General features: G+C 33.5%; 1 protein-coding gene across 1 annotated transcript; it reads left to right on the top strand.

Moving 5' to 3' along the window:
* Positions 1–5621: 5621 nt before the first annotated feature.
* On the top strand, positions 5622–11829 carry LOC115713395 (probable helicase MAGATAMA 3). The gene is made up of 9 exons (XM_030641879.2): positions 5622–6450; positions 6602–7849; positions 7963–8287; positions 9058–9319; positions 9580–9796; positions 9873–10237; positions 10329–10451; positions 11235–11325; positions 11584–11829. The coding sequence occupies exons 1-8, from the start codon at positions 5785–5787 to the stop codon at positions 11302–11304; spliced, it is 3276 nt and encodes a 1091-aa protein (XP_030497739.2). The 5' UTR covers positions 5622–5784; the 3' UTR covers positions 11305–11325; positions 11584–11829.
* The last annotated feature ends 401 nt before the right edge of the window (positions 11830–12230 follow it).

Here is a 12230-nt window from a genome sequence, read left to right as displayed (position 1 = left end):
TGTCTTCCATTAAAATGCTTGTAAAATATATCAGCAAAATCTTGAGAAAAAAAAATATTCTTTAATAATGTATACCTGTTAAGTCTTAATAAAATTGCAGTCTAAAAACTGTAAGAAAATATTTGTATCAGAATAACAGATAACCATGAATGAGAAAGAATCAATAAAGTAAAGGCAGAAAACAAGCTCTTGTTTCATGAGGGGATGCGACTTCTTTTTCAGCCATTGAGAATTATTATTCAAAATCCTATGATAACTAGTACCAAAGATGCTGCTATGGAAACCATTAATGAACCAGAATTTGGAATTGAACACAGCCAGAACACATGGACTAAGTTAGTAAATGAGGATAGGAAATTGATCACTTTTCATACCTCTAGTGTTCCCACTTGAAGGAAGGATTGAGACGGAACCATAGAAATTAGACACACGTTCTATTGCGGTCTCTGAGATAGAATGATTGAGAGAGACTACAAAAGAAGAAAGAGAGAGATGGTGAAGAAAATTTCCACTTAAAAGAAGCTCAATTTGTAGCCGTGTACATGAAAGTTCCAAAAGTAAGTAATAGTATATTTACTCAAACAAAACTCTGATTAATCTAATCTGTTTTTGGCAGGAATCAAGCATTGATAGAAGATCGGACCCGATTTTAGTAAGTTTCCCGTTTTTGGTCAGATCTGCTGCGTCAGCATCCGAATCTGATGTAGCAGATCGTGTTTCTTTTGGAAAGTTTTTGTACAGCTGCTAATTCGAACTTGTGGTTGCCTCTTTGGTTTCTATGGTCTATAAATAGAGCCTAGAGAGCAACCATTCGAATTACCTCTTCCATTATTCATTTTCTACATTTATCTTTTGAGAGAAGAGAGTCTTTCTTTGTTTTGTGAGAGCCTAGTTGTTCATCTAGGTTCTAGTTGTTCTATTTCTGTTCTTACTCTATCCTAGAGGTTGTGAAGAACTACTTGACTGAACAAGAGATTGGTCTTCGGGAGAAGACTTGATAAAGCCTTACTTCGGGAGGAAGTAAGCACTTGGTCTTCGGGAGAAGACTTGTTGAAGCCTTACTTCGGGAGGAAGTAAGCACTTGGTCTTCGGGAGAAGATTTGTTGAAGCCTTACTTCGGGAGGAAGTAAGCACTCACACTTCAAAGACGAAGGGAGTTCGGGCTTAAAGGTGTTTCAAGAAGTCAGATTCATAAAGTGGATTACAAAGGATTGCGGCAATACTTTAGAGGGAGTCTAAACTTGTTTAAGTCAATTGTCTTTGTAATTTTGATACTTTATTAATTGATTTCATTCTCTGGGCGTGGCCCCGTGGACTAGGAGTGTTCGGGAGAACACTGATACCACGTATAAATCTCTTGTGTCAAGTTATTTATTTTTCTGCAAATATTTTATAGTCTGCCTGTTCTGTTTTGCTGTAGCAGAATTACTTTCTGCTGCCGCAAACGATTACAGTTTTTATATTTTCTTATATACAACTGACATTTGCAAAAACACGGTTTTTCAAATGAAAATAATGAAGTTATAGTTACCTTAAGCAAAAAGGCACTAACATCCAATATTTGAAGTGATGAGCTAAAGCTCTAAAAAGCATCTGGTGGTAAAGTTCTCCAAGAAACAAAACATGAAAATATTATTACTTGAAAACAAAAGTACCAATATTACTTACCCCTTCCAATTTCTAGGGCTTAGAATCATAACTAAAGATCCAATATTGTTTTATATAAATAAAATTTTACTTAGACATTCTGTATACACAAATCAAAATTAAAGAAGGAAAATGAATACCATTGTAATTGAACACATTAGCTTTCCCTCTTGGACACCAAGAGCCAATTTCTGAGACAAAACAACATATACCTTAGCTACAAACTAAAACAGATATCAAAACTACACAAATTCTATATGAAAACTACTTCTCATCTTTTGTTTGGGGCTTCTCTCCCTTCCTCACAAACAAACAGAGCAATGAAGAACCCTTCTCTGTCTTCCACTAGATTGGTTCGAAGCAACTTCTCGGCTGCAAAATCAATTATATCGTACTGATAGTTTTTTTTTTTTTATGAAACCGTACTGATAGTCTTTAGTTTAGTGAGCAGAGAACTCTTCTTTTATATATATATATATACATGTATATATATACCGTACTGCTATATGGTATTGGTGATCACTTTAGTTTTAGTTTTAGTGAGAAGTTTCTTGTTTCCAGATTAGTTTTTGTTAATAAATTGTTTTTTCTCATAAACAAATTAATAAAATATAAAGATGATGAGAATTGTAATAAATATCGTCAAGAGAAGGTTAGTTTTGTAATCAAATATAATAAGAGACAAAGAGAAGATGAAGATTTTAGAGACAAACTCAAGATTAGAGACACTCGACTTAAAGAGAGTTGAGAATCTGTATATGTGTTGTGTATTAGTATGCTTTCCTAATCCTACTATGAACTATATTTATATAATTTTCTACTAGAAAATTTCTATTTCTAACCAATGTGCAACTAAATAACACAAATTTATATTTTGAAATAAAAACATTCCATTTCTAATTAATATAGAAAGAAACATAAATATTATTTTATTCACATTTGGCAATACATTTTGACTAGAATCCTTTAGCACTATAAATATAAAGCAATCAAAAGATCTTATAAAGTTTAGAATTGAAAAAAAAAAAAAGGATTTTAAACAAGCTGCCAAATGTTTTTGGAAAGAGCTTCCACCAGTCCACCACTTGAGCATAAAAAAAATAATTGTCAAACTAGTTGTACTTCTGCTATACCCATTGGACTGTAAGGAAAATTGCTCTTAATTCAGCTTCCATGGCTGAACTTGCTTTCTCCATTCTTCCATGTAGCATTATTAAAAAGCACCATCAACGATGGCTAGAGTTCACCAACCATCCATTCCTTATGTCTCCTGGGCTCAATATTTCACCTAGAATATTCTTCAGACTTAACAAAATCCATGAAAGACTTTGAACTTTTTGTCTAACTACCTCCAATGGATAGAAAAATGCAACCTACTCCTTGTAGGGAGGGCTTCATTTGAAACTCCCCAAAGTATCACCTCGTTTTGAATGAGAGAGAATCGAAAGAATTCTTTCTTATCTATTTGAATGAAAGATTACAAGTTTAATATATATTGAGCTAGAGCTAACAACACTAACAATGTAAAGACCGCCTAACTTTAATATAGTAGATCATGAAATAATTAGAGTTTAATTATGAGATTGAGTTATAAATCATGATTTACGCATTTGTGGAGATTTATATGAAATTCAGATTATGCTATTTATGATATATGTGTATTTCTTGTTTACCGTATTTTGTGCCTAGTGGCAGTGGAACGCGACGTTGGGCCATTAGAGAGTCACGTTTTTATATGGTTTAGAATTTTATTAGTAGCGGGACAACATGGTTGATCATTGGAAATATCGGGAAATTGTTGGATTGGATCGGAGTCCGAGAGACAATACTTGCATTATATTCCTCTTCAAATTCTTCTTTGCACCTTTCATGCTTGCTTTACATGTTTTTCATTTACATACAAATTCATAATAATCTAAACACACACAAAACTAAACTCATAGCAAATTGGACAGTTCAAATCGATAATTTTTTTAATTTAAAAATAAATAATCACGAAGAATAAACATTCTCTTTCAATGCTACTCCTGGACCTCCTTCAATATTATCTGATCCAAGACTAACTTAAATAAACTTGGTGTAGGCTCTAGGAAATCCAATTCACGAAAATAATATCAAGTGGATGTGAGTGGGGTTAACTGAAGTGAATCATACATACCTCTAGAGATGAAAATTGTCTTCCATTAAAATGCTTGTAAAATATATCAGCAAAATCTTGAGAAAAAAAAATATTCTTTAATAATGTATACCTGTTAAGTCTTAATAAAATTGCAGTCTAAAAACTGTAAGAAAATATTTGTATCAGAATAACAGATAACCATGAATGAGAAAGAATCAATAAAGTAAAGGCAGAAAACAAGCTCTTGTTTCATGAGGGGATGCGACTTCTTTTTCAGCCATTGAGAATTATTATTCAAAATCCTATGATAACTAGTACCAAAGATGCTGCTATGGAAACCATTAATGAACCAGAATTTGGAATTGAACACAGCCAGAACACATGGACTAAGTTAGTAAATGAGGATAGGAAATTGATCACTTTTCATACCTCTAGTGTTCCCACTTGAAGGAAGGATTGAGACGGAACCATAGAAATTAGACACACGTTCTATTGCGGTCTCTGAGATAGAATGATTGAGAGAGACTACAAAAGAAGAAAGAGAGAGATGGTGAAGAAAATTTCCACTTAAAAGAAGCTCAATTTGTAGCCGTGTACATGAAAGTTCCAAAAGTAAGTAATAGTATATTTACTCAAACAAAACTCTGATTAATCTTATTATTTTAGAAAAAATAGTAATACATTAATCATTCTGCTAAAGGGAAAAGAAATCATAATTTATTCAAAATCAAAAAGCTTACTGCTTCTCTTTTGGCACAACCATACTTGCTCTACATCTGTAAGGAATTAAGAGTAATATAAAATTAGTAATACTGTATGAAAAAATCATTTTAATGAAAATAAAGAAGTTATAGTTACCTTAAGCAAAAAGGCACTAACATCCAATATTTGAAGTGATGAGCTAAAGCTCTAAAAAGCATCTGGTGGTAAAGTTCTCCAAGAAACAAAACATGAAAATATTATTACTTGAAAACAAAAGTACCAATATTACTTACCCCTTCCAATTTCTAGGGATTAGAATCATAACTAAAGATCCAATATTGTTTTATATAAATAAAATTTTACTTAGACATTCTGTATACACAAATCAAAATTAAAGAAGGAAAATGAATACCATTGTAATTGAACACATTAGCTTTCCCTCTTGGACACCAAGAGCCAATTTCTGAGACAAAACAACATATACCTTAGCTACAAACTAAAACAGATATCAAAACTACACAAATTCTATATGAAAACTACTTCTCATCTTTTGTTTGGGGCTTCTCTCCCTTCCTCACAAACAAACAGACCAATGAAGAACCCTTCTCTGTCTTCCACTGGATTGGTTCGAAGCAACTTCAAAAAATCCTAGCCAATATATATATACCGTATTGATAGTTTTTTTTTTTTTTTATGAAACCGTACTGATAGTGTGAGCAGAGAACTCTTCTTTTTATATATATATATATACATATATATATACCGTACTGCTATATGGTATTGGTGATCACTTTAGTTTTAGTTTTAGTGAGAAGTTTCTTGTTTCCAGATTAGTTTTTGTTAATAAATTGTTTTAACAAACACTGCAGTGTTAGAGGTAACAAAGCGGCTTGTGAAAGGAGTTGCAGAGTCATCGAAGTATAATGGATACGGGTTAGGAGATGTAGTTTTGTTTGGAAATAAGAAGCGAATGAAGATTAAGGATCATAAAGAACTTTATCATGTCTTTCTTGATCATCGTGTCAAAATACTTTATCAGTGTTATGTTGGTCTATCCAAGATGTTCTAAACAATGATCTCTATAAAACCCAGGTAATATTATGTAAGTATATAGTTACACAAAAAGGGTTTTAATGGATTTGATTAGTGATGGGGGTTTTAATTATGACAATTGTTTCATATAATATGAGATGTTTTTCTTTTCCATCCTGGAATGAAGTAGAGTTTTTCACTTTTCTTATAAATATGTATTTATATCAAAGTACTCTTGTTTTAGCTGTTGTTGTCATTTTCTAGTGAGAGCATTATAGCTAATAATGATATGTATGTGTTGTGTGAGGAGAAGTTTGAATACTTTTATGATTGAAATATCTAAGCTTGTTGGGAAGCAGGTGAAGCAGATTCCTCAAACCTTCTCTTCAACAAGTGAATACTTGGAATCATTCACTACTCCGCTTATAGAAGAAACTCGATCGGATCTGTCTTCAAACTTAGCAACTTTGTCAGAGTCACTCTGTTATGAAATTGTGGATATTGAACCAAGTAAAGATTTTGAACTTCCTCATGACTTGTTTTACATTCTTCAATTGAACTATGGTAAGGAAAAGAAGAAAAGTAATAAAGACAATGAGGATGAGGATGAGGATGAGGATGATGATCTTGTTGTAGGAGACCTCATTGCCATAACAAATGTAAGACCAAAATGCATCAATGATCTGGATCGGCCAAGAAGACCTTACCTCATTGCTTTTGTGCAGCATAGAAGGTTAAGGGATGAGTCTAGTTGTCTTGTACTTTCAATTTCGTCGTCAAAACCTATTCTGATTGAAGAAAACATGGGTAAAAACAGAAAGAGGGAAACCCTTTTTGCTGTTAAGCTGATGAACATGACTACAAATATCCGTATATGGAATGCACTACGTTCGGACCCAGAAAAAGGAAATATGAACATCATTAAACAAGTTTTGCATCCCCCATTTTCTGTAAGATAGTTACCCTTTGCTTGCTTTTATGTTGCACCTACACATCAGTATGTCATTGTGGAATACGTGTGTGTGTGTGTGTTAATTAACTTAAGATCTTTTATACTTCTTTCTATTATTCTCGAGCATAACTTCGATCTGGTTTTTGCAGGAGGCAGAAAATTGTACTCTCTGTTGTGCTGACAAAAAATGCAGTGATGCATATTCAGCTATGAAGGCCAGTCTCAGCAATTCAGATTTGAATGAGTCCCAGAAAGCTGCAGTTTGGAGCTGTTTTGAGACTAGAGAATGTAATCATCATAACACTGTTAAATTGGTTTGGGGGCCTCCAGGGACAGGAAAAACTAAGACAGTTGGTTTTCTATTGCATTCTCTCCTTAAGATAAGATGTAGAACCTGTACATGTGCTCCAACAAACACTGCAGTGTTAGAGGTAACGAAGCGGCTTGTGAAAGGAGTTGCAGAGTCATCGAAGTATAATGGATACGGGTTAGGAGATGTAGTTTTGTTTGGAAATAAGAAGCGAATGAAGATTAAGGATCATAAAGAACTTTATCATGTCTTTCTTGATCATCGTGTCAAAATACTTTATCAGTGTTATGTTGGACAATCTGGATGGAACAACAATTTACTTTCCATGATTTCTTTGCTAGAGGACCCTGATGAACAATATCTTCTATACTTGAAAGCGAAGCAATCCGTGAAGAATGAGGAAGCAGAGAAAAATCATAAGAGCAAGTCAAAATCAAGAAGTAAACAGAAAGAAAAGCGATCAAGCAAAAAAGAAAAGGAGGGTAATGGCCACTCTGGAAATAAAGAAGAGGACAATGAGGACAAGGAAGCTCCTTTGACTATTGAGGATTTTGTAAGGGAAAGGTTCAATTGCTTTGCAGAAAGGCTGTACTTTTGCGTTGAGAATTTGTATAAACACTTACCTACCTCTCTAATTTCACTTGAAGAAGTGGAGAAGATGTTTGAAGCATACCGCTCTCTCAAATCTTTTCAAAATCTGGTACAAAATGTTTCAGGTGATGTATTAAAGAATATGAACAAGTCTACAATGGATGAAGATTACAACTTTGTCAAATTCAATTTGGCAAGAACAAAGAACCTGCAAACACTACAATCACTTCCTGAAAACTTTCCTCCTCTATATTCTACAGAGGACTTTTCTATGGACATTATGATGATGATCAGAAAATTCTGCTTGCAAAATGCATGCATGGTGTTCTGTACTGTTTCTAGTTCTGCTAAGCTGGACAGTACAGAAATGTTGGTCATCGATGAAGCTGCTCAGCTAAAAGAATGCGAGTCAGCCATTCCCTTGCAGCTTCATGGTTTGCGTCATGCTATTCTCATTGGAGACGAAAGGCAACTCCCTGCAATGGTTAGAAGCGAGGTAATTTGAGCTTTACTACCATACTTGTATTTCCTTTGTATGTTTTTTCACTTCTTGGTTAATTGTTTAATGTTTTCACCTGTGTAATAATGGAATTTCACGGTTGCTGTTAGATTTCTGAAGAAGCCAATTTTGGAAGAAGTTTGTTTGAGAGGCTAACTATTCTTGACCATAAGAAATACCTTCTCAATGTCCAGCATAGGATGCATCCCTCAATAAGCTTATTTCCGAATAGGGAGTTCTACAATAATCAGATTTTGGATGGTCACAATGTTAAACATGGAGCTTACAGTAGGCGTTTTCTTCCAGGAGAAATGTATGGAACTTACTCCTTCATTAATGTGCCACATGGAAAAGAAGAATTTGATTACAAGCACAGTAGAATGAACATGGTTGAGGTTGCTGTGGTCTCTGATATAATTGGAAGTATTTATAAAGGTAAATAAACAATCTATCTCTGGCAGGAAAATCATAGTTTGTTTCACTTATCTTATATCCTTATAATTTCTAATGTTATTAAGATCCTACAGGAAAACAAGGCCAATTTCTCTGTAGGATTAGATTAGCTGAAGATGTTTTCTGCACTTTTTTTTTGAATTATTATTTTTGTTGTGTTTGTTGGCCTAATATCATGCTCTCCCTATTCTACCCCTAGCTCAACTAACTTAACCAACTGTCTGTTATGACGATGCTCAAGTCCTGCCTATATAAGACTCACATTCAAAACTAGCTAAGGGTTAACATCAAGAGAATCAAATCAAAGGAGAGAGGATTAGAAGGTGCTGTTTAGAGAGAAAAGAGAGGGAGAGAGTAGTGTGCTCTTGAGGTTGTGATGGTATGATGTATCTTGAATGATTATCACCACTAGTGTAACTGTTTGTACCATTAAACACTTGTAATCTCTTCTTGTCCATCAGCAAATAAAAGAATCTCTCAGCGCTGTTATGGCTGTTTCTGGCCGGGGATGTAGGCAAGTTGAATCACCATTACCTTGTTCGAACCTCGTTAATAAAATCACGCGTTCATTATGATTGTTTGAATCTGTTTTGCTATTGTTATTGCTTGCTGTCATTCCTTACACATCTCTAATTGGTTTCATTGAGTAATTCTTGTCTTTGAATGTTCTTGCTGAGGTGTTGTTTCACAACAATTTTGAACTTTGGATATATCAAGAGAATAATGGTTGTCTTATTTTTTGTTTTAAAAAGAATCTAGTCGCACAAAGAAGAAGGTTAGAGTTGGAGTTATATCACCATACAAGGCACAAGTACATGTAATGAGTGAAAAGATTGGGAAAAAATATAGTTCAGATGCTCAAAGTGATTTTTCTTTAAGCATTCGTTCTGTTGATGGATTCCAAGGTGGAGAAGAAGACATAATAATAATCTCTACAGTTAGGTGTAATGTTAATGGATCAGTTGGTTTTCTTTCCAATCGTCAGAGATCAAATGTGGCTCTAACTCGAGCAAGGTAACACTTTTGCATACACTCTCATAAGCTCATAATGCAGTTAATCATTCTTTACCATTTGAGTTTGCAACTTATTCCCCATGACATTTCTAGCTTTAATTTTTAAAATAATCAACTACCTTTCAAAAGTAAATGCACTTAACAGAATAATGAAGACTAAACACTAATGGCAGAAAATCATCCTATTATGTTTCTCCTTCATTGGATGTTGGTATTGAAACAGGTATATACAAATATTATAGCTATATGTTATGGTGTAGGTATTGCCTTTGGATAGTGGGGAGTGGAACAACTTTGGTAAAGAGTGGCTCTGTTTGGAAGAAACTAGTAATTGATGCTAAGGAGCGCAATTGTTTTCACAATGCCGAAGAGGACAAAAATTTAACAAATGCTATTATAGCTACCTTGCTTGAGCTTAACCAACACGATGTTTTAGCTAATGCTGATTCACTTCTGTTTAGAAACGCCAAATGGAAGGTATTACCGGTCCCTATTTAATATATATGCCCTCTTTACAACTCGAATATCAAGTCTTACATCCACTTCAATGTAGGTTTGCTTCACTAATTCCTTCTGGACATCAATGAGAAGAGCTAGAAACGACGAGTTGTTTGAGAAAGTACTAAGCCTGCTGGAGAAGCTTTCGAGTGGTTGGCGCCAACCACAAGGAGAGAAAAACCATGTTGTGCATGGTGAAAGTTCCTCCCTATTTGTTGAGCATTACATGGTTAACAAAAATTGTTTCTTAATCTGGGCTGTAGACTTTATCAGGGAAAGGTCTCATGACATTCAGGTTTTGAAGGTTTGGGATGTTTTGCCATTACTTGACTTACCGAAGCTATCAAAGAAGCTTGACACTTTCTATAAAGACTACACGGTGGACAAGCTAACTCGCTGCAAGCACATATCTAATGAAGGGTATGAATTTTTTCAAACACTAGCTTTGATCTTTTTGTATGTTGAGACTCATTTTCAATAAGTGAGCTATTGTTGTTTGAAATTTCTACAGGAATTTGGTGGTTCCAATGAGATGGCCAGTAGAACCAAGCTCTTATAAAGCAAATTCTGTGCAGTACTTGTCCAATTCACTGGATGCACTGAGCCTAAGGGATGACACATCAAGAACTAATAGGTGAGTGCCACTATGAGACAATATTGTTATACATTCTTAGAGCGTCTCCATCAAATAAGTGATCCAATGCTAAAATATAACTCACGAAAAATATATTTTTAATGGTGCGCCAAAAGGTGACGTAAATTTGGCCCATAACAAAAAGTGAACAAATTTAGTACAATATTTGCTATAACACAAAATTTACATCACCATAAACCACTGGTTTTATATTTACTTTTATGCATTTTTTATTATTTTAATAGTATACTTAGTTATAGTAATTATGAACTATTTATATTTTTTTTTATTTTTAATAATAAATATTAAATTTTGCATCAAGTTTTACAATTGTATATTGGAGCACAATGCTAAACATTAATAAACATTGCTATTGGGTACAAGTGGTGTCTAGCACCTTCTATAGGTGGCGCCGCATGATTGGTTAACGATATTCTCTGAAACTTATTTTCTTAAGTTATATGGGACCCAATACTTAATTAAATCAATAGCGGTATGATACCGAGGAGGGTGTTAGACACCAATAGTACATTTTAGTGATTCTCAAATCAATACAAATATATCACAATTATTTTTTTTTTTGTCAAATATAGTACAATTTTTACATTTTCGGTTGGTGATGGTCTTACATAAATAAATATTGTAGCTTTTGCTCCTCATTTTAAATAAAAGAAAGTTATATTATCTAGAAATGGTAGGGGATTCAAAACTCTTATGCAAGAAAATAAGATTGTTTAAACATTTTTATGTATTGATGCTGATGCATTCCCAAATGAATCCCAGAAGAACAGGTCGAAAAGAACATGACAACTTCTATGGAAGGAGTGATTTCCATTATTGGAGAAGAGTTTAGCATTACAATTCCATTGATGAGGTAACAGTAATGAATTTTGAATTACTTTTCTGACTATGACATTATATTTACATGAGTAATAATAATAGATTCATTTAAATTGCACACACTTATAACAACGTTAGTCATTTATATTTTTAAGTTAAGACCATATCACTTTTCTTATATTGTATCCATGCATGCATGTTGCTCAGAACTAATTTGCATTATCTTCTAAAATTATTATTATTTTTTTTTTCCTTTACCAAATTATGAAATGACTCTTTCCTTTCTCTGCAGCACTAGTGGGACTTGATTGGCATAGTCTTTGTGATTGGGAAGTCAATTGTATGCATCTAATGCAAGCAAGCATACTATATAAAAGAAACTCCAAACTTAAAGCTAGAACTAGACATACTGCCTAAGTACTTAATCATCGTTGTGAGTGCGTATTTTTTGAGTTGGTTGGTAACTAATCCTGTGAAATAGACCATGTTTCACCATTGTTTTGTTACTACAAAAAATAGACTTGAATCTTTCGTCATCTATGATTATCCAATTCATTTGAAGCTTCTGCTCTAAACTAGTTCGATAACTTCTTACAATAATACTCTCAGTTCAATCTTTTCAATAGTTGGAAGTTAATAATCAAAACAAGGATGTGAAATAAAATAGAAATACCAGTCACCATTGAATATAGATAATAGAAATACTTAATTTGCAGAATAGAATCTACAGAAACAATGTATGACCTTGAAAGTGAATAATTGTTAATAGTCAATAGAATACAGTCTCAACAGTCTGAAACGAAACATTTGGTAAAAATAAGAACAAACTTATTGAAATTATCACTATATCCCTATGAACTGTTACAAAGACCAACACGATATTTTCTTAATATTATTATTCTCTCTAGTTATTTTTCTTTTTTTTTTTCATTCGCTACT

This window comes from Cannabis sativa, chromosome 4 (assembly GCF_029168945.1).
Source record: "Cannabis sativa cultivar Pink pepper isolate KNU-18-1 chromosome 4, ASM2916894v1, whole genome shotgun sequence".
NCBI classification, from domain to species: Eukaryota; Viridiplantae; Streptophyta; class Magnoliopsida; order Rosales; family Cannabaceae; genus Cannabis; species Cannabis sativa.
The sequence above is the reverse complement of the archived record's forward strand: the minus strand, read 5'-3'. Positions and strand labels throughout refer to the sequence as shown.

What these genes read in the sequence shown, in the direction of transcription:
- LOC115713395 (XM_030641879.2), top strand. Translation starts at nt 5,785, where the DNA reads ATGATATGTATGTGTTGTGTGAGGAGAAGTTTGAATACTTTTATGATT. An exon ending in CTGCAATGGTTAGAAGCGAG is followed by an intron (nt 7,850 to 7,962) that starts GTAATTTGAGCT and finishes GGTTGCTGTTAG; the next exon opens with ATTTCTGAAGAAGCCAATTT. An exon ending in GTGGCTCTAACTCGAGCAAG is followed by an intron (nt 9,320 to 9,579) that starts GTAACACTTTTG and finishes GTTATGGTGTAG; the next exon opens with GTATTGCCTTTGGATAGTGG.